The 22,397-nt window shown below is 46.6% G+C and overlaps 1 protein-coding gene across 1 annotated transcript in view; it reads left to right on the top strand.

Moving 5' to 3' along the window:
• Positions 1-22,397, top strand: part of DLG5 (discs large homolog 5) — a gene marked incomplete at its 3' end in the record, with an annotated part of 102,763 nt that overhangs the window by 19,209 nt on the left and 61,157 nt on the right. Inside the window, exons 3-6 of the mRNA XM_015416592.1 lie at positions 3,086-3,229; positions 8,271-8,454; positions 18,129-18,154; positions 21,576-21,888. Of these exons, the coding sequence (XP_015272078.1) occupies positions 3,086-3,229; positions 8,271-8,454; positions 18,129-18,154; positions 21,576-21,888 (667 nt within the window). The remainder of the gene's footprint in view (positions 1-3,085; positions 3,230-8,270; positions 8,455-18,128; positions 18,155-21,575; positions 21,889-22,397) is intronic.

Below are 22,397 nucleotides of genomic sequence, written 5' to 3'. Positions count from 1 at the left end.
ATGATTATTAATTGGCAATAGGCAAATTAGGGTTCTCACCAATGTATACAGAAGTCCCACCCTTGCTGTAAGTATCTGAACAGACACAGAGACTGGATTCAGTAAAATATAATGTCTCTTTACTGGGAGATATATATCATTCAAACAATACACAACCACACACATTTATAGAACTAAGGAAGCAGAGGTGATTGATAATTTATAGAGGGGTCATACAACCTGCTCCAGATGTGCAGAGGTCCATGGATTGTGGCCTAAACTCAGAGAGTTTAGGGGTGGACTGCCATTTTGGATTATGGCAGAAAACACATGGGCTGAGGCCATGTTTACGCTGGGATATACCCTATGGAAGACAATGCAGACCAATGGCTGGTCCTGGGGGCTGGTCTCAGGTGAGAACAATAGATTTCCTGGACCAATGATGAGTCCCAGGGGTGTGTGGCCTCAGGATGGGCAAGGCCTAGATATGACCAGTGAGCTTCCAGAGAGGCAGGGTCTGGATTTAACAATAGAAGCCAGGTGCTGGGTGGCTAGTTGAATGGATTATCTGACCACTAATGGTCCTGGCCCAGGGTAAACAAAAGGTGGGAAACATCCCTGATTAGCGTCAGGAAGGATCGTTAATAATTTGAATGTTTGATTGGTTTATCCCGGTATCTTGAGGGACAGAGTAGAAAAGACAAGTATTCAGAGAATTAAATAGACTTTAGAAATGTAGATACTTTACCTGCTAGAACTCATTGTCATTCCATAAGCATAATCTCTGCTGGGTGGAGGGGGAAGACTGGAGGCTTGCTCTGAGGTTGCCTGTCACCTGAAAATGGAGACCTCTTTTTCAGAGCTGTGGCTAGCTCTGTGTCTCAGAACCAGGAGTGCCTGCCTTGGCCTGAATTTTGTGGGTCTCTGGATCAGGTTAGAAGTGGGGTGCCCCTGCTATTGGGGCTACCCAAGAGTAAAAGGCAGCGCCTCTGGCAACAGAGGTCTCATTTATGTCAGATCCAGCCCTCATAACAAATGAGTTCGACACCCCTGCCATAGATGAATGTTTCCAACATGCGCATAAAAACACTGCTCTATCGATGAGGGGAAACTGAAGAGTTGGTGGTGAGCACTGCTCCAGAACAAGCTTCCATGGGTGGCAGACCCAAACCCTAAATAGGTTCTGCAGGAGGCGGAGCCAAATGTAATACTTTGCCGGTCACGCCTCCTGGGAGGAAGGAAAGCCGAAAGGGGAGATGGAACCACGCACTGGCCGAGGGGATCCCACGTTTTTACCAGTCCTTCTGATCTCCAGTGGAAAACCCTTTCATTTGAATGAGTAACAAGCCAGTAATAAGCCCTGCTCCCTTCTTGCGGGTAAACTCAAGACATTGGGAGTTCCAATTTCCTCACCTACTGAAGAGGTAATGCCCTCTCAGCTCGAGGAAACCTTGAAGAAACTCAAACAGTTGGATTGGGCCAGCACCGTGGCCAGGGCCAGATGCACCTGTTCTCCTTTGGCTCTGGGGTTGCCCCCTCCAGAGAGATTTCCTGACTTTCATTCATTGCTACCAATTCCATCCCACCGCCTTTATGCTGGCCCGCTTAAATGCATTTCCAACGATGGTAACGCTGGGCAGATTTGGAGGCTTACCTTACTCAGATCGCCTCTGTCTGTGCAATTCTGGCGAAATTGAAACTTTAGACCATCTGATGTTTCGCTGTCCCCATTGGACTCAAGATAGAGGGACATATATCATTCCTATTCTTACGAAGATGAATCTTCCCTCGCAACCTTGGGTGCTCTCAGTATTGTTATCTGATTCAAATGCCGATGGACTGATAACAGCTAACGTGGCGCGGTTCCTGGCTAAGGTTGCTGCTCTCAAGAAACACTGAAAGCTTTATCATCTTTGCAAACACCTACACCAACTTTCAATCTTCGGAGGATTTTTGTTAGTTGGCTCCGCCCCAAGTGTAGTTAGGTCTTTTTATTCTCTGGGCTATGCCTGGGTTTTATATGTTTACTGATTGTGACTATGTACTTTGTCATATTTTATGTCAATTTTATGTACCTATTTTATCCCTTTTGCATTCTCTTTTTGGTCAAGACTTCGGTCATATAGACCTGTAATAAATTGAATTGAATAAACCCTGCCCTTCAATGGCCCCGCCTACTTTCTGAACAGCTTGGTGGGTGCCAAGGGAAGTATTGGCATGTGCTATGTTGGGGAACCCCGAATTAGCCAATAGGCGATGCACCTTTAAACATACTAGTTTGGTTCATTTGTTGGCATCAGTAAGGTTTTGGCCAGTGCGCTGAACATTCCTCTTGGTTTCTCAGTGTCTTACAAGGTGACTTAAAACTGCGAACACTCGCTGCTTGCAGTCATTTTGTGTAAATTAATAGTTAACAGTATGTTGGTGAAAAAGACTAAGTAGGTATAGATTTGACAATGAAAAACAGATCTTTATAAGAACAACTATGACAAATTGTGGCCTAAAATACAGCAGGATATCAAAAAATGGAATACTTTGAATTTGTCATTGATGGGCAGAATTTCAGTGGTCAAAATGAACATTTTACCTCGGTTGATGTTTTTATTCTAGACAATTCCAATAGTAAGAGACTTGAAGGTATTCAATATGTGGCAAAGAGAAATTTCAAAGTTTGTTTGGGCCGGGAGAAAACCACGGATTAAAATGAAGATATTATGTGATGCGAAAGAAAGAGGTGGATTCCAGTTAACAAACTTTAGACTATACCATGATGCGGTTGGCCAACCTGGCTGCAACAGTGGACTACGTTAGACAACAAGAAACGTTTGGCGTTAGAAGGACATGATTGTAAATTTGGTTGGCATGCCTATTTATGGTACGATAAAGTGAAAATGGACGGTTTTTAAAAACATCATTATATTAGAAGAAATTTGTTTGATATTTGGATTAAGTACAGAAGATTTTTCTCGGATGAGAGACCTCTTTGGATAGTACCGACAGAAGTTATAATAGTTAACAGTATGTAATGTTGTTTTGCATCTATGTCGTTTTAAGGTTGTGGGCTTCTCATGTCATGTGACCCTTGAAAGTTTCCTTTTCTTGGCAGGCCAAGCCCCAAACCAAACCACGATTATGAAAGATTGAAGGTACAGTGTATGAAGGCCATGTCGGACCTGCAGTCTCTCCAGAACCAGCACACCAAGACACTAAAAAGATGTGAAGAGGCTGCCAAGGAGGCTGATTTTTATCAGTAAGTAAATGCGCCAGACACCAATGCAATTTGAAGGGTGTTTTTTTTTTAATCATATGACAGTGTTCAGTATAGCCGAGAGATCCGAATATTGTCTAGCAGGCAGAAGTTCTAGCTCTTTTTTTAGCATTATGCATGACTAGGTGACAAGCTAGACTTGGTTTTTGAGGCAAGAGATGTTTCAGTGGTGGCTTGCCCTTGCCTGCCTCTGCGTCACAACCCTGATAATCCTTGGAGGTCACTCATCTGAATACTAGCCAGAACCCGACCCTGCTTAGCTTCTGAGATCTGATGATATCGGGCTATCCTGGGCTATCCAGGTCAGGACTCTCCTTTTTGGTTCTCCCTCAGCCTCTAAACCGCATCTGGTGGGTGTCCGTGTATCTTGACAGCCGGAGAGGCTGTCACATATCACCCGCTCTCCTCTCCTGTCCTTGTCATCAATGGACACTTTTGTTGTTGTTGTTGCTGTTCAGTCGCACAGTCGAGTCGGACTCTTCGCGACCCCATGGACCAGATCACGCCAGGCCTTCCGGTCTTCCGCCGTCCTCTGAAGTTGGCTCAACTTCATGTTCATTGCATCTATGACACTGTCTAACCATCTCATCCTTTGCCGTCCCCGTCTTCTTTGACCTTCAATCTTTCCCAGCATCAGGGTCTTCTTCTCCAGTGGGTGCTCCCTTCTCATTTGGTGACCAGAGTATTTGAGCTTCAGTTTCATTATCTGGCCTTCCAGGGAACTGCCAGGGTTGATTTCTTTTCGGATTGACTGATTTGATCTCCTTGCAGTCCAAGGAACTCTCGAGAGTCTTCTCCAGCACCACAGTTCAAAAGAATCTATTCTTCGGCGCTCGACCTTCCTTATAGTCCAACTCTTGCAGCCATACATGACTACTAGGAATACCATTGCTGTGACCATGCAGACTTTTGTTGGCAGGGTCATGCCTCTACTTTTTCTCATGCTGTTTAGGTTCGCCATCGCTTTCCTCCCAAGGAGCAGGCATCTTTTAAGTTCATGGCTGCTGTCACAGTTTGCGGTGATCTGGGATCCCCGGAACGTGAAGTTCCTTTTATAACATCACAATTCGAAATATTGGTCGAGGGTCAGTGTTAAGAGCTTTTGGGAAGCAGATTAAGGATTAGAGGTTTAATCTTTGCGGATAGAGAATCGGCATCTGAAGAAAAGGGGGATCGGGAGAGACAGCACCCGCTCAGTTTGAACAGAGGCTGACTGGTAACTCTTTTGTGGTTTTCTTCTGCCTGAACAGGAAGGATGCAATTGCCCCCCCCCCAATAACTTTCAGACCAATTCCTCTGTGTAAAGTACATTTGCTGTTTATGATTCTGGTTGCAAAAACAGTAAAGACAGTAAGTGTATAAGTGTAACATAAACTTAATCATTAAATGGATTAATTTGTTAAACATGTTAATATGTAGAATAGTTAAACTAGTAAAGTGTTCAAATGTTAAGCTGTTACACTTATGAATTAGTGTTGTTTAGAATTGGTAGATTTGGACTTTAGCGTAGGTTATATTGTTAGAGGGTTGAATTATTAGAACATGTATATGTGTTTGTAATTTGGAAGATATATGTAATTTATAACAAATTGTAGATATGTTGAAAGGTTTTTTAAATAAAAATCTATCCCCCCCCCAAAAAAAAATCTATTTTCCTATAACTTTCAGAAGCCTGGGTTAGTCTAGGTTGGAGGCCTTTGAAGCACATGACAGCATTAATGAGGATTTTCCTAAGAGCAATTAGGTGTCAAAGAAAACATCACTTTCCTTTATTGCTTTCCAGTTCTGATGTACAGTTCAAAATCTGTAGCCCACCTTCGGCAGAGTTCACTTGGAAGCCTTCTGTGGATTAACGTATGTTCAGGCAACAAACAAAAACAAAAAACTATGTGGGGAATTTACTTCAGTAATAATTTCCGTACAGAGGGATGATGCAGCATGCTGACTGCGCACCAAAATCCAGTCTTGTAATTTTCAGTGACCCGAGATGAGTAGCCACTCTTTCTCTCCAAGGGAAGCACTGACGTTGCCTATTAAGTGGCGAGAGACCAGCTCCGCACCAACCTTTTAAAGGTTTTTATTTAACCATTTAATAGACTCATCTGTCTCATAGTCTGCGTAAGAACTCTAAGCAAACTTACAGCATGAAACTGTGTTAGAATAGGAATTCACATCAGTAATTTAAGAGAATAAAACTCAATGAAAACCAATAATCCAGAAAAGACCAGTGGTGAGAGCCAGTGCTTTCTTTAAGCCATGGAGGCTTGTGAACAAAAACCCTGCTTCGTGAGCTACTGGCATTAAACTTGTGAGCGAGCAATTTGGCTTCTGCATAAATTAGTTTGCTCTGGAGCCGTCCTTCCTGAGCTAAGGCAAAAATGTGTGAGCCGGAGGCTAAAAAACTGTGAGCTATCTCACACTAACTCAGTTTAGAGCAGGGGTGTCAAACATGCGGCCCGGGGGCCAGATGAGGCCCCTGGAGGGCTTCCATCAGGCCCGCAGTGGAACTGGCCATCTCCTGCTTCCAGTTCTGCTGCTGCATCATAGCTTGCTTCGCCAGACTCTCTTAATCACTCAGCCATTTCATGTTTTAACCTGGGTCCTAGACTCAGAACTCTGAGCATGAGATTACTGTGGTGAATGTCAATAAATCAAAAGTAGGTTTGCAGCTTACAGAGCTAATGTTTTAAGCATGTTTTTATTTTAAGTTAAAGACAGCCCCCTTGTGCTTGTGTCCTTTATAAAGTTTATATCTCCACTACCTGGCTTTACATTTTATGAGACACGTGGCCTGGCCCAACAAGGTCTCATTTATGTCAGATCCGGCCCTCATAACAAATGAGTTCGACACCCCTGGTTTAGAGGGAACACTAGTGAGAGCCTCCACCAAAAAGACCCTGCTCCTTGCCTTAACAGGTCTAACTTGTAGAGAACACAGAAGAGGGAGTCATTCCTTAGATTTAAAGAACATGGAGGCTCACGTGTAGCTTGCCAAGACTATGCTGAATTTAATGCCAGGTGGCTTGCTGCACCAGTAGTTAGAGGGGGAAAAGCCTTGCTATCCGGGGCCACATATCTTTCAGCGAGGGAGTGGATAATTGCTCTTGTGGATGCTGTCTGTTCCAGTTACCTTTTCCCACCAGGCTGAAATTCAAAGATGGCTAGTTATCACTGCCATTTTCCCTGATTGTCAGGTTCAATAGAGCAGTTGCAGTCCACATAAGAATAGATTGCTTTATTATAAGTCACTATTGATACACTTTCATGGTCATTGTCAGGAATGAAACTGAAAGCCAAGCAGGTACAGCTATAGACAGTTCAAATAAAAAGGGTTAGCCAATGAATACAGTTTGCGCTCAGCAAGAATTCGAGTGGGAGAAAACCAAGGCGGGAGATAGCCTTCAGTCGTTTGGTTCACATCAGCCAGATTGGGAACGGCACCATCAACAGTTCTCACAGTCTTATCTACTACAAAGGCAGCAAAACATTCCAAGGTCGCGACCCCATGGACCAGATCACGCCAGGCCTTCTTGTCTTCCGCCATCCTCTGAAGTTTGCTCAATTTCATGTTCGTTGCGTCTATGACACTGTCTAACCACTCATCCTTTGCTGTCCTCGTCTTCTTTGACCTTCAATTTTTCCCAGAGTCAGGAACGTGAACTCTGTCACTGCTTCCATGACTTCCCCTTCTGTTTGCCAAGGAGTTATGGTTTTTAATCTGGTTTAATGTATCTCACATCCGTTTAAATGTTTATATTGTCCAATTTTTCAGTGGTGATCGTAATGCGGTCCTTATACACCTGGGGTTCTGAAAGGCTTGGGAGAAAGGCAGGGTGTATCTGAATTTTAAACAGACGTTTATTGGAATGTAACCATGAAATAGTTTTTGCCTGTGATTTATTTTCACTGTAAATCCTCAGTCTTTATTTTTTTTTTTTGTATTTTCTGTATTTTTCCACATGTGCATGTGTGTGCACCTGAAAGTCATGGTGACTTATGGTGAGTGACTGACCCCTACTGGGGGCCTGGAGGATATTCACAGAGGTGGCTGAATAGAGCCTGTCCCCACCTCTCAACTGCTGGTATTCCTTAGAGGTCTCCCATCCAAGTATTTGCCAGAGTCGACCCTGCTTCTCTTCCGAGATCTGACACGATCGGGCCGGCCTGGCCTGGCCTATCCAGGGCAGGGCACAAATCCTCAGCCTTTAAATGTGTTTTAACAAAAGCTTTCTGTGAATGTTTTTAATCTTGTTTTTTAAAGAGCGTTTATTAGCCACCTCCCTCCCTCAAGGAGCTCGAAGCTGCTTAAAACATGGATAAAATGCGTAAAATAAAATACCTAAAGAACACAAAACCCAAAATTTAAAATCACAATTCAAGGACTGCCAAGAAACTTAACAGAGCTCAGTCCTAAACAAAACAGTCGTCCGCTGCCTCTTAAAGATGGAAAGTGAGCAGGCCAGGCGCACCTCCCTGGTTAGGTTGTTCTGTCATTGTGGGGCCACCACTGAAAAGACCCTCTGTTGTGTACCCAGCAAGTAAGCATCTTTGATTGATGGGGCAGTCGGGGGGGGGGGGGTTTTCCTGTTGATCTTAATTCCCGCACAGGAACGTCTGGGAGAAGACAATCTTCAGACAACTCCGCTCTTTAGCCATTCAGGGCTTTAAATGTGAAAACCCACACCCTGCATTGGGTTCAAGAGTGGTTCGGTTGCCAGTGTTATTACTATGATACTGGGGTCACACGCAATGCACCCTCTAAGCTGTGGAGTCATGTGAGCAAAAACCCTGCTTTGCGAGCGACCGGCATTAAAGTTGTGAGCGAGCAACTTGGCTGCTGCGTAAGTTAGTTTGCTCTGGGACCATCTTTCCTGAGCTGAGGCAAAAAATGGGAGAGCCGGGGGCTAAAGAACGGTGAGCTGGCTCACACCAACTCGGCTTAGGGGGGAGCACTGGACGGTCCCAATAGCTCGCCATGACCAGGTAGGGTTGCAGCACCTTGACCGCTGCCTTACCATTGCAGCACCTTACACAGCCGCCTGCTAAGTGACCAGTCCCAGCTGAAGGAGGACATGGACACCTTGAAGCGCAAGAACGGCCAGTTGGTACGAGAACACAACCACCTCCAGCAGTCGTGCGAGGAAATGAAGAGACTGCACGACGAGGATCAGAAAGAGATCACCGATCTGCGCAGTCAGCAACAGCAGGTATTGGTGTCACCTTTGTCTGCGTGTATGTGTGTATGGGGGGCGGGGGGAGTTGTTAATTGTGGATGCATTTGTTCATTGGTTCCTTTTTTTCCTTTTTTTTTTTTTTTGCAAGACCTTGAATGCCATACCAAGGTATCGCTTCACTGCTTTCCCCTTTACTACATTTAGTTATTACTTTCAGTAGGTAGCAGAAAATGGGACCACGAACAGCCAAGTATGTTCACAGCCTGGGGAGTCCCTATGAGATAATGACTCAGCCCTACCTCACCTTCCTGAGTAGATATAAAAAATACCTGCCTACCATTTTTCTTCTCACCTTGACACAGAGAGTACGCCATCTTTCTGTGTTAGACCTCTGAGGATGCCAGTCACAGCTACTGAGCCAGTTTGGTGTAGTGGTTAACTGCGCGGACTCTAATCTGGGAGAACCGGGTTTGATTCCCCACTCCTCCATTCGCAGCTGCTGGATGACCTTGGGCAAGCTGTAGTTCTGATAAGAGCTGTTCTTGAAAAAGAGCCGTTTCTCTCCTCCCTCCTCCCTCCTCCCTGCTCCTCCTCCTCCTCCTCCTCCTCCTCCTCCTCCTCCTTCTTCTCCTCCTCCTTCTCCTTCTCCTTCTCCTTCTCCTCCTTCTCCTTCTCCTTCTCCTACTACTACTTCTACTTCTACTTCTACTTCTTCTTCTTCTTCTACTGGTGAAACGTCAGGTCCTACAATGCCAAGACCACAGCCAGACAACCCGGAAAATCTACAACAGCCAAGAATTTGCTTCCAAGTTTGTTTTTTTTAAAAAAATGTAGCTCTGGTTGTGTAAATTAAAACAAGTGGTTAATTTCTCCCAGTATTACTCCTGGTAATCACTGGCTCCTTAATTAGCGCTTCAGCTTCTCTTTATCTCGCCCGGCTTCCGCTATAAAAAATTAAAACTGGTTTGATTGCCTGCAGCCCTGTGAATTCACAGACCTGAAACATCTTTGACAAGATGTTAGTTACTGGGAATAAAGACGGTTGATGGTTGTGAGCTGTACGCAAAAGAGCCTGAAACGGATCCTTTGTGTTCGTGCATTTTCTAAGGCAGGTTTGGGTACTTTGGCTCCCCGAAGACATTTTCTCTCTCTCCGTCTCTCCCCAACCAGCCTCGAGGTGCCTGGGAGGATAAATTACTTTCAAGTTCCTTGCACCCAGGAATGCTACAATTCCCCCCACCACAACTTCATCTCTTTCCTGTGGAAGTTCCATCCGCCAAATGCTAGGCAGCCATGTCTTTAGCACATGTGGCTATGGCTTCACAAGTCCTATAGTCTAAAGCAGGGGTATCAAACATAAGGCCCGAGGGCCGGAACTGGCCCATCCAGGGCTCTTATGCGGCTCGCGAGCAACTAGTGCAAGGGAGGGAACAGGAGGCTGCTCGGGGGGGAGGGAACCACTCCGATTGTGGCTTCAGCACAGTGGAACAACCTTGTCTGCAGGAGTCAAGCAGTGTGGGAGCGTCTCCCTAGTGCTGCACCCCTGGCTCCCCAGTCTGGCCATACGGGTTTTCCTTTGCACCCCCCCTCCCAGCCCATGGGGCCTTGCAGTGAGGATACAACAACTTGGAGCTTACCAGCTGCTGTCCTTTATATAGAAGAAGATGAAGAGGAGTAGAAGAGATTGGATTTATACCCCGCCCTTCACTTGGAGTCTCAGAGCGGCTTACAAACTCCTTTTCCCTTCCCCTCCCCACAACAGACACCCTGTGAGGTGGGTGGGGCTGAGAGAACTCTGACACAAACTGCTCTCTTTCAAGGACAGCTGTGCCAGAGTTTGTGACTGACCCAAGGTCACATCAGCAGGTGCAAGTGGAAGAGTGGGGAATCAAACCCGGTTCTCCCAGATTAGAGTCCGCGCACTTAACCACTTGTCAGACCCCACAGCAGGCAATGAAGTACACACTTGCAGGAAGGTTTTACTTTATTGAAACCATGAAGCACTTGGAACAGATTCTCTGTTCAGAATAACGAGTTGAGCATTTGACAGATAGGTTAAAGCAAGTTCATAATTACAGTAGCCAATAGGTATGATTCCTGCTCCCGCCTAGAAGGCGCCCAGCGTGCCCAAACCCTGAGAAGCAACGGTTCCCTACAGTTAAACAATTAGACTATTCCCACACTACATATTCATTACAGACTAAGCAAAAGCCTCTTGCTGCACACCACCTGTGGCCTTGGGTTGATAACGCACCATCAAAGCAAAGCTAGCGTACATGGGAAGGAATGCAGTGGAGGAGATGAGCGCATGGGGGTGAGGGTGGACATGCGCATCAGAGTATTCTACCGTTACCATGGCAATAGAGGTTGTTGACAAGCGAGGGGGGGGAAGGGATGCAGACAGGCCCAATACATACATTAAAGACACATTGGCAGCTTGCTGACACCACTACACCAAACTGGCTCTCCGTTACTGTCTCCGTTACCACTAAACGACTGGATCTCGTGTCTGTGCTGACATGGGAGCTCCTCCTCCTCCTCCTCCTCCTTCCAGTAGGCACCATATCTCCCTTTGACTCTCAGAAGCTCATACCCTGAAAAGCTTGTAGGTGTCTAAGGTGCCACTGGACTCGTGTCTGGATATATTAAGATTCTGTTTCATATTGAACTTTGCAGGGACCAGAACGTTCCTTGCTTCTTAGAGGCAGAATTCTGACTCGTGTCTAAGTTAAAGGCATGTTAACAATGTTCTGTTTCTTTCAGCAGAACAGTTGTAATAGAGGGTTAACAGTATCTTTCTTTGCTCCATTAATGTACAAGCTGAAGTCTTGGAAAAAGAAGGGACATTTCTTCCCATGTCTATAACAGTAATGCTCTTTTGAGCACTGAGACGTCTTCAAAGTGCTGCATGTTGTGTTACGGGAGAAGAGTGGGGTCAGGTCAGGTAATCGGGTTGCGTACAGGTAAGGGGTTCACGTCAGGTAGACAGCTGCAAATAGCATTGAATCCATTATTTACTTACCAAAGGGAGACCTGGAACAGTCCAGGAAGAGGTAACCGGATTAAACGATACAACAGCGCAGCGGGCGGATTCCTGTAATGAATGTTAGGTGGCAGAATCGGATCCCGCGCAGATAAAAGGAGAGATTCTGCGCGGGAATTTATTCATTTGTTTTATTTATTTAAAACTTTTTTAATGCTGCCTTTTCACCCAGTCAGGGTACCCAGGGTGGGACACACAAAAATATCAAAGCATTTTAACAGTTAAAAACAACATTTAAAATGTTAAGACAAATAAAAATGCATAAACCATACCAGAACCAAAGAGCCTATAACAGTTATTTTTTAGGGGGCGGGGATGCCCAACGAAACGAAAAACTCTTCACCCGCTGGCAGAAGGCAACAATAGAGGGAGAGGGGCCGATCTCCCCGGGGGAGGGAGTTCCAAGGCTTTGGTTCCATGACCGAGAAGGCCTTGTGTAGCCCCTGACAGTGGGGGCAACCAAACCAGGTCCTCTGAATTTCACTGGAGCCAACAGGTAGCTTCATCCGGGAGGACGTGGTCTTTGAGGTGTATTGGTTTCAGCCCACACAGGGCTTTAAAGGTCAATACCATCACTTTGCATTGAGCCCGGAATGGAGGGAACGAGACAGCCACGAGCTGGACTTGGCATTGATGCCGGCTCACCATGACATCTGCGTGCAGCCAGTAGGCAAGAATCTTTGTTTAAGGTTGAGGAGCATGCTGTCACGCAAGCCCTGCGGTGCAGGCTGAAGCAGCACAGCCCGTCCTCTGTTTTTACCCCCTTGGCTACTGCTTGGGAGGCCGAGGCCTCTGAGGGTCTCACGTGAGTTGCTTAAATTGAATCTGAATAGAGAAATCAGTGGATCCGAGGGCCACAATCTGTCGCTCCGTTTCAGTGCTTAGCAGAAGGGATGAATAATCTTAACCTTTGGGCCTGTGCACATTCCCCCTCCCCTGGCCACCCAGTTTCCTCTCGCTGTGCTCAGGCGAACGAAAGAGCTGCGGTCCCTCTCCTCGTACGTCAGAGTGAATCATGTTGTTTTCCTCTATGCCTTGGTCACTTCTCATCCAGATTAGTCCGCAGGGTGGGAGAGCGAGAGGCGACGGCGACTTTTGTTAGGCAGGCTTCGGAGGTCACACGGACTGTTCCAAAAGCACAGCCACTGACTGCTTAGAAGGATGGAAAGTTTGGCTCGAATGATTTCCACCGACAGAGGTGTCCATTGATTTTGCCTTGGGTTCCTGTCTTCTTCATGTCAGGGCTTTGAATGAAGGGACTCCTGTTGGTCTGAAGCAGTAGAACAAAGTTTGAATCCATCGGCACCTTTCAAACGAATAAAGTTTAATTCTGGGTATAAGCTTTCGTGTTCATGCACCTAGTCTTAAAGGTGCCACTGGACTCAAACTTTGTTTTATTATTTTAACTGTATTTTACATCGCTTAGAAGTTTAGTGTCGTGGTTAAGTGCGCGGACTCTGATCTGGGAGGACCGTGTTCGATTCCCCACTCCTCCTCCACTCGCACCTGGCTGGATGACCTTGGGCAAGCCGTAGCTCTGATAAGAGCTGTTCTTGAAAAAGAGCCGTTTCTGTCAAGAGCTCTCTCAGCCCCACCGACCTCACAGGGTGTCTGTTGTGGGGAGCGGAAGGGAAAGGAGGTTGTAAGCTGCTCTGAGACACTTTTGAGTAGTGAAGGGCGGGGTATGAATCCAATCTCTTCCTCCTCTTCTTCTTCTTAACGTTTTATGTTCATCATCTTGTGGACCCTGACTGGGTGGAAAGGCGGCGTAAAAATGTTTTGAATAGATAAGTAAAATAAATGCAATTAAATAAATACCTTTATGTTGTTGTTCAGTCGCACAGTCGAGTCCGACTCTTTGCGACCCCATGGACCAGCTCCCTCCAGGCCTTCCGGTCTTCCGCCATCCTCTGAAGTTTGCTCAACTTCATGTTCGTTGCATCGATGACACTGTCTAACCATCTCATCCTTTGCCGTCCCCGTCTTCTTTGACCTTCAATCTTTCCCAGCATCAGGGTCTTCTCCAGGGAGTGCTCCCTTCTCATTTGGTGGCCAAAGTATTTGAGCTTCAGTTTCATTATCTGGCCTTCCAGGGAACAGTCAGGGTTGATTTCTTTGAGGATTGACTGATTTGATCTCCTTGCAGTCCAAGGGACTCTCAAGAGTCTCCTCCAGCACCATAGTTCAAAAGAATCTATTCTTCGGCGCTCGGCCTTCCTTATAGTCCAACTCTCACAGCCATACATGACTACTGGGAATACCATTGCTTTGACCATGCGGACTTTTGTTGGCAGGGTGATGTCTCTACTTTTTATCATGCTGTTTAGGTTCGCCATCGCTTTCCTCCCAAGGAGCAGGCGTCTTTTAATTTCATGACTGCTGTCACAGTCTGCGGTGATCTGGGATCCCAGGAACGTGAAGTCTGTCACTACTTCCACAGCTTCCCCTTCTATTTGCCAAGGAGTGATGGGGCCGGATGCCATGATCTTAGTTTTTTTGATGTTGAGCTTCAAGCCCACTTTTGCGCTCTCCTCTTTTACCCTGAGCAAGAGGCTCTTTAGGTCCTCTTCACTTTCTGCCATTAGAGTGGTATCGTCTGCATATCTGAGGTTGTTGATCTTTTCCCCAGCAATCTTAATTCCCGCTTGTGATTCATCCAGGCCAGCATTTCGCATGATGTACTCTGCATATATATTAAATAAGCAAGGTGACAATATACATCCTTGTCGTACTCCTTTTCCTATGCTGAACCAATCAGTTGTTCCATATCCGGTTCTAACTGTCGATGCCCTGTTGTTGGCCCTCCAGAGGAAGTGGTTGGCCACTGTGTGAGACAATATGCTGGACTAGATAGACCACTGGTCTGATCCAGCAGGGTGGTTCTTATGTTCTTATCAAGGGAAGGCCTTGGCCTCTATGCCCTGTTGTTGGACCTCCAGAAGAACTTGTTGGCCACTGTGTGAGACAGGATGCTAGACTAGATGGACCATTGGTCTGATCCAGCAGGGCTCTTCTTATATTCTTATGTTCTTATTTAGTACAGTGCAACTCTATTGCCTGTGTAGAAAAGCCCCCTTTTAAATTGTATTTTGTCTGAAACATTCAGAAGGGGGGCAGTACTGCTGTCCCTTAATTTGTAGTCATTCAGGAAGTAAAGTATCCAAGATTAATAATGTGTGTAATTCCTGTACAAGAGTATTCCGTTAGGCACTCCTTCTGGGGCATAGTGGACGGGGTGCATGTCTCTGGTATGCCCCCAACCACGATCTGAAGGTAGATTAGTGGTAGATGATATGCTTTGTGTGTGCAAAGCCTGTAAATCCACTAAAACAAGGAGTCCTGGATACAATCAAGTGTTTTTGTGGGGAAGGAAAAGGTGATAGTCCTTACAAGTTGTGGAAGAGACTGGACAAGAAGAAGTGAAGGCTGAAGGACTCTGAATTGTGCCTTTGAAAAATTTTGAATTGAGATGCTTTGGGGTATTTCCTGATATCAGTTAAATTTAAGATGTGGGAAAAGTTAACAGACTACGTGTCTCAGTTTGTAATGAGATTAATATGATTAAGACTAGATGTGTATTCAAGCTGATTAGAAGATCTCCTCTCTTGGGTTTTTAGTCAGTAGCGGGTATCTTTTCTTTATCCCCCTAATTGTAGTCCCCTCCCTTATTTCTGTTATAGTTTGTAGTTTTAATAAAAATGCAATAAAAAATTCCCCATTGGGGAGTAAAAAAAAAAGAAAAGAAAAGGTGATAGGGCTGTCCTGCTGGTTTGTATTTTATTTTTAATTGCCTCGTTGGAACTTTGTGCATATGTGATGGGACTGTAATGGGGAGTTCCGTGGTTGGTGTGCCACCTTGTGGTGGATTTTAAATTTCAAGTCCAACTGCATGGCTGCATTTAAAAGGGATTCCGTGTTCATTTGTTTGGATTTAAAAACAGCGCCTTTCTGTTATCAAAGTCTCGGGTCAGACAAGCGCCTCTTTCGAAGACAATTCTTGCAAACAGCAGAGGAGGTGGTAAAACGGTTACCTAGACTTCTGCCACAACTTCCACCGTGGCAAAGTGCATTTGTAATGCATTGCTCCCCCGTGGAAACATATTCCCTTCACGTAGATGATCTCCCTGTTTGTGGCGTCAACCCTTGTCCGGGAAAGCTGTTTTTTTAATTGATGTGACTGCTGCTTCCTGTAATCTGAAGTGGGTGTGAGCTAGCTCACACTAACTCAGCTTAGAGGGAACACTGCTTCTGCCGCAACTTCCACCGTGGCAAAGGGCATTTGTAATGCATTGCTCGCCCATGGAAACATATTCCCTTCACGTAGAAGATCTCCCTGTTTGTGGCGTCAACCCTTGTCCGGGAAAGCTGTTTTTTTAAATGGATGTGACTGCTGCTTCCTGTAATCTGAAGTGGGCGTTTCCCAGGTATAGATTTACCACCTCACCTGTTGTTTGCGTGAACCCAAGGCTTCGCCTGAATGCTGGCCAGGTGAGGACAAATGTTGGGTCCAGAGGATCAGAACTGAGGCACACCTCCTCTCCACCAGGCCGGGAAGAGGCTGTTCCTGCACACGGAAGGTCACTGTGTGAACTTTCCTATTAAAAAAAACACCCCGGTTTTAATAATCGTCTTTGTTTAATGGAGCACCCATCTTTTTTGTTTTCTCTTATTCTTATTCTATAGCATGATTTACAAAAAGAATAAACAGCTTTAAAATGGGATTAGACAGATTCATGGAGGGTAGGTCTATCAATGGCTACTAGACTTGGTGACTCAAGGGAACCTCCATGTTCAGAGGCAGTCAAATGCTGAATCCCAGAGCCAGGAGGCAACATCAGGGGATCACTGGAAACAATGGTGTGATGAGGCACCCCCCGCGTGGGCACTCCATGAAACTGCAGAGCGGTCGGGTTAGAATGGATAAAAGGAAGTACTTCTTCACCCAAAGAGTGATTAACACTTGGAATTCACTGCCACAGGAAGTGGTGGGTGCTACAAGCATGGATGGCTTCAAAAGGGAATTAGATAAGCATATGGAGCAGAGGTCCATCAGTGGCTATTAGCCACAAGGTATAGCTAGGGGCTCTGGGGCAAGTGATGCTCTGTCTTCTTGGTGCTTGGGGGGGGGTCAACAGTGGGAGGGCTTCTAATGTCCTGGCCCCACTGCTGGACCTCCTGATGGCACTGGTATTTCTGGCCACTGTGTGACACAGAGTGTTGGACTGGATGGGCCTTTGGCCTGATCCAACATTGGCGTCTCTTATGTTCTTATGTACCTACCGGATTTTGAGTTTTTCCCCGTTGTTGTCCCCCGCCCCCTGTTTTTTAAATAAATCCATTTAAAAACATGCCTACCCCTTAGCTATTTGGAGCACCAAGCCTTGAGCATGGCATTTGGAGGAGCCCAGCTGGGGGAAAGCCCAAGTCTTCCTTTTTTTTTTTGAGGGGGTGGCTACATGGCCAGTGGAAGGACCCCCTGACCACGAGAAAGTGGCATGGGAGGAGCTTGCTTTATTTTTATTTTATTTATTTTTCCAATTTATGCCCCGCCCTCCCCGCCGAGGCAGGCCCAGTGCGGCTTACGTAAAAGTAAATACGGTAAAATCACCCTAAGAACATCGAAGAACAGTTCGTTATAAAACAGGGCAGTGTCATAAAGTGCTAGAAGTGTTGTTTTCACTCCATAGCGATGGCGTTATCCTAAGAGTGCATTCAATAGATTGTCTAGATGTCCAGCGCGCCGACCTTCCCCAGATATAATCGGCAGGCACAGGCTGTCCAGTCGCTTGTGTGGGACTCTGGGAAGGGCAGAGGTGCAAAAAGGGAGGGACAGAAGCAGGGAAGGAGGTTGCAAGAAGGGAGGGGGAGCCAGAGGTCAAGAGGAGAAGCAGGAGGGGAGGAGCTGGAGGAAGAGGGATGGAGCAGCAGAAAAGCAGACAGAGCTGGGAGGAGGAGGAGATTGGATTTCTACCCCATGGCCCTTCACTACCCAGAGGAGTCTCAGAGCGGCTTACAAACTCCTCTCCCTTCCCCTCCCCACAACGGACACCCTGTGAGGTGGGTGGGGCTGAGAGAGCTCTGACAGAAACTGCTCTTTTTCAAGGACAGCTCTGAGAGAACTTGTGACTGACCCTGGGTCACACCAGCAGCTGCGAGTGGAGGAGTGGGGAATCAAACCCGGTTCTCCCAGATTAGAGTCCGCGCACTTAACCACGACACCAAACTGGTGGGAAGGAGGGAGATGAACAGGGAAGGACTGGTGGGAGTCCTCGGTGCCGTCAACCACAGGCTGCTGTGCGAACTAAGCTTGTCATTAAACACGGCTGGATTTGCATCCATAACAGAAATGTCCTGTCATTCTTGGTTGGAAGGTAGGTCAGACGTGGCCACCGCCTCACCACCACGTGTGAAATCTTCTGTATCCTCCCTTCAGGGAAGGACTGGTGGGAGTCCTCGGTGCAGACAACCACAGGCTGCTGTGCGAGCTACGCTTGTCATTAAACAGGGCTGAATTTGCATCCATAACAGAAATGTCCTGTCGTTCTTGGCTGGAAGGTAGGTCAGACGTGGCCACCCCCCCCCAGTGACCCTCCCCACCACGTGTGAAATCTTCTGTATCCTTCCAGGGATTTTGTATTCAGACTGCGCGTTCCTCCCTTTTCAGGTCATGAAGCAGAACGGGTCGGAGATGCTTAGACACCTCAGGAATTAGTGAAAAGATGTAATATCTAAAGGAAAACCTGTAATTTCTGAAGGAAGATATCTAGAAACATCAATAAGACCTGTGTTGTGATGAAATGTATTAAACAAAGTACCTCTCAAAGAAAGAAATAGAAAGCTTTGAAACAAAACTACAAATATGTTCTCTTTAATGTTCTAAGAATTCAACTCTGTATATATTAGAAAGTTTTTACCTCCTCAGTCTCAAAACTTTGACTATTCCATTTATACATATATTCTCTGCCTGTTTAATAAAATCTTTATTCTGTTTTGGAAAGTTAGTAAAGGTAAAGGTTTCCCTTGCTCGAAAGCCAGTCGAGTCCGACTCTAGGGTCATCTCCGTTTCCAAGCCGAAGAGCCAGCGCTGTCCGAAGACGTTTCTGTGGTCATGTGACCGGCATGGCTAAACACCAAGGCGCACGGAATGCTGTTACCTTCCCACCGAAGTGGTACCTATTTATCTACTTGCAATTTCATGCTTTCGAACTGCTAGGTTGGCAGGAGCTGGAACTAGAGACAGGAGCTCACTCCATCATATGGCAACCCGGGTCTCGAACTGCCGAACGTTCCACAGCCTGCAGTTCAGCGTTTTAACCACTTGAGCCACCGCATTATTAGATTATTAGGAAGGGACTATTAGGAAGGGAACTGAAAACAAATCAGCCAGTATCATCATGCCCCTGTATAAATCGATGGTGCGACCTCATTTGGAGCACTGTGTACAGTTGTGGTCACCACACCTCAGAAAGGATATTATGGCTTTGGAAAAGGTGCACAAAAGGGCAACAAGAATGATAAAAGGGTTGGAACACTTTCCCTATGAGGAAAGGTTAAAGCGCTTAGGGCTCTTTAGCTTGGAGAAACGACGGCTGAGGGGTGACATGATTGAGGTTTACAAGATTATGCATGGGATAGAGCAGGTAGAGAAAGAGGTACTTTTCTCCCTTTCTCACAATACAAGAACTCGTGGGCACTCCATGAAATTGCTGAGCGGTCGGGTTAGAACGGATAAAAGGAAGTCCTTCTTCACCCAAAGAGTGATTAACACATGGAATTCACTGCCACAGGAAGTGGTGGCGGCTACAAGCATGGACGGCTTCAAAAGGGAATTAGATAAGCATATGGAGCAGAGGTCCATCAGTGGCTATTAGCCACAAGGTATAGATAGGGGCTCTGGGGCAGGTGATGCTCTGTCTTCTGGGTGCTTGGGGGGTGGTCAACAGTGGGAGGGCTCCTAGTGTCCTGGCCCCATTGGTGGACCTCCTGATGGCACCTGGTAGTTTCGGCCCCTGTGTGACACAGAGTGTTGGACTGGATGGGCCTTTGGCCTGATCCAACATTGGCTTCTCTTACGCTCTTATGTTCTTAGAGGCCTACTGCTCTGTATGTCCTTTTTCTGTCACATCGCCTCGCTGCCGAGTTTCCCTCCCTTCTCCCTTCCACTTATTTTGATTAATCGGTTTAATTCATTCCCCAGTGGGGACCTGAGGGAGCCTGTGTCATTCTCCTCTCCTCTATTTTATCTTCACAACAGCCCTGTGAGGTCGTTTGGGCTGAGGGAGTGTGATTGGCCCAGAGTCTCCCAGCAAGCTTTCTTGGCGTGAATGAGGATTTGAACCTGCCAGATACTAGTGCAGCACCAAGCTGGGGACCAGTGGAAGGAGAACTGAGCCCGCCCAGAGGGGTTATGTGTGTTTATGGGGGGGGGGTGTATGTGGAGAAATTCTCAACCTTCTTTGATAGATTTCCCCCTTCGTTCCTGAAAACAAGGTTTTGGGGAGCCCTGTAGGGAACCTGCCCCCACCTCATATTAATCTGCTCCCCTGGCCAGAAACCTCATGATGTGTGGGGGCACCAAGGTAGGGAGGAAATGGATAGCTTGAACTGAGCAGCTGGGCAGAGTGGGTGGGAAGTCAGTACAGTTTGGTGTAGTGGTTAAGACCGTGGACTCTACCCTGGGAGAGCCGGATTTGATTCCCCATTCCTCCACGTGCAGCTGCTGGGTGACCTTGGGCAAGCCACAGTTCTCTCAGAGCTTTTCCGTCAGGAGCAGTTCTCTCAGCCCCAACTACCTCACAGGGTGTCTGTCTGTTGTGGGGAGAGGAAGGGAAGGAGATTGTAAGTTGCTCTGAGACTCCAAGTGAAGGGTGGGGTGTAAATCCAATCTCCCCGCCATCCGCTGTGTCACTGTTCTAGTCTCCACTGACACGCAGGCACAACCACAGCCTCGCTTTGCACCATTTTGTTTTTTGTCCTGAAGTCACCGTCTGATTTTAAAACTTGGTTTGTTGCTGTGTTCATCTGTTTTTAACCAATTCACCTATGAAACGTTTTTTTAACTTGGCAGCCGCGCCTTGAGCCTTGCTGTGCAGGGGAGGGCAGGCTAAAAGTCCAATAAAATAAATGAATAATTTTAACAGTGTTGTTTTAATGCTGCTTTTAATTGTTTTGACGATGTGGTGTTTGGGAGCGGGGTTGATCTTAACGGTTTTAAAATGTGGTTTTCATCACATATGTTTTAAACTGTGAGCCACCTTGGTGGCACTTGTAAGGGCAGAAAGGCGGAATACACATTTTTGTAAATAATAATAATAATAATAATAATAATAATAATTTTCTATTTTTTTTACGTATTTAATTCACTTATACACCACCATTCTCCCCAAAGGGGACCCAAAGCTGCTTACGTCATTCTCCTGTCCTCCATTTTAGGTTAGGCTGAGAGAGTGTGACTGGCCCAAGGTCATTGGGGCTGAGAGAGCTCTTTCGAGGACGGCTCCTGAGAGAACAGCTCTGAGAACTTGTGACTGACCCAAGGTCACACCAGCAGCTGCAAGTGGAGGAGTGGGGAATCAAGCCCGGTTCTCCCAGATTAGAGTCCGCGCACTTAACCCCTGCACCAAACAGTCCAGGGGTGGGAACTTACTCAGCGTAAGAGCCACATAGAATAAATGTCAGATGTTTGAGAGCCGCAAGACATGAACAAATATTACACGCACATTTTTATTTAAAATATGCAAATTTGTTTTTTATTGACATTAGATGAGACTGCCAAAAATAAAAACAGAAGGGGGTAAAGACAGATATTGATAATGATATTTATTTCTCAAATGATATCTATTTCTTTGATAATGATATTTATTTGTCTAAGAGAGAGAGAGAGAGAGAAGGAGAGAGGTGGAAAGAAAGAATGAAAGAGGTGGAAAGAGAGAGAGAAACAAAGAAAGCAAATAGACAGGAGGGAGGGAGGGAGGGAGGGGAAAATATGCCTCCCCTTCGCTTCCCCAACTGCCCTGCCGGGAGCCGCACAATAGGCGTGAAAGAGCCACATGTGGCTCCCGATCCGCAGTTTGGCCGCCCCTGACACACACTGTTATTTCCTCCCCTTCAGATTTGAGACGGTGCAGCAAGAACTGAGCAAAGCCACTGCCCAGAACAAGGAGCTGCAGAGAGAGATGGAGCGCCTGCAGTCGGAGGTGACGCGGTTTAAGACGATGCAGCTGAAGGCGCTGAAGGACGCGGAGAAGCACAAGGAAGAGAGGGACTCCGTCTTCAGCGAGTATCGCCTCATCATGAGCGAGAGGGACCAAGTCATCAAGGAGGTGGACAAGCTGCAGACGGAGCTGGAGCTGGCGGAATCCAAGCTGAAAGACACGTCCTCGGAGAAGAGGGTGGCCAGCGAAGAAATGGAAGCCTTGAGACAGGTGTGGTATGAGGGAAAGGCAGCAAGGGGCAGGCTTGGGGATCTCCGGGTACGCGGACCAGGCAGGAGGTGACGCGAAAGACCTCTGTCTGAGACCCTGGAGAGCCACTGCCAGTCTGAGTGGACAGTGCTGACCTCCGACGGACCAAGGGTCCGGTTCAGTCTAAGGAAGCTCCGTGTGTGTGTGTGTTCATGGGCAACCTGTCATGGTACTTATGTTGCCCAGTATCATTAGTCCAAGCAGGGGTCATTTTGTAGAAAAAAAGGTGCAGGAGCTCATTAGCATAACTCATTAGCATAACTCATTTGCATATGTCACACCCCCTGACATCACCGGACGTGTGTCAGAAGGCAACACCCACCACTCAGGCTCCACTGGACTGTTTTGGATTGCTACCTGTTGGTGGGGATGGGGGACGTGCAGATCTGTCCTCGCAGAGGAGGGAGAGCTTGTACCTGAATAAAACTTGGTCTTAAAGGTGCCACTGGACTGTTTTGGGCCGGGGGCTA

Source organism: Gekko japonicus, unplaced genomic scaffold (genome assembly GCF_001447785.1).
Source record: "Gekko japonicus isolate JY-2015 unplaced genomic scaffold, Gekko_japonicus_V1.1 scaffold4115, whole genome shotgun sequence".
NCBI classification, from domain to species: Eukaryota; Metazoa; Chordata; class Lepidosauria; order Squamata; family Gekkonidae; genus Gekko; species Gekko japonicus.
This window is presented reverse-complemented; position numbering and strand designations above follow the sequence as displayed.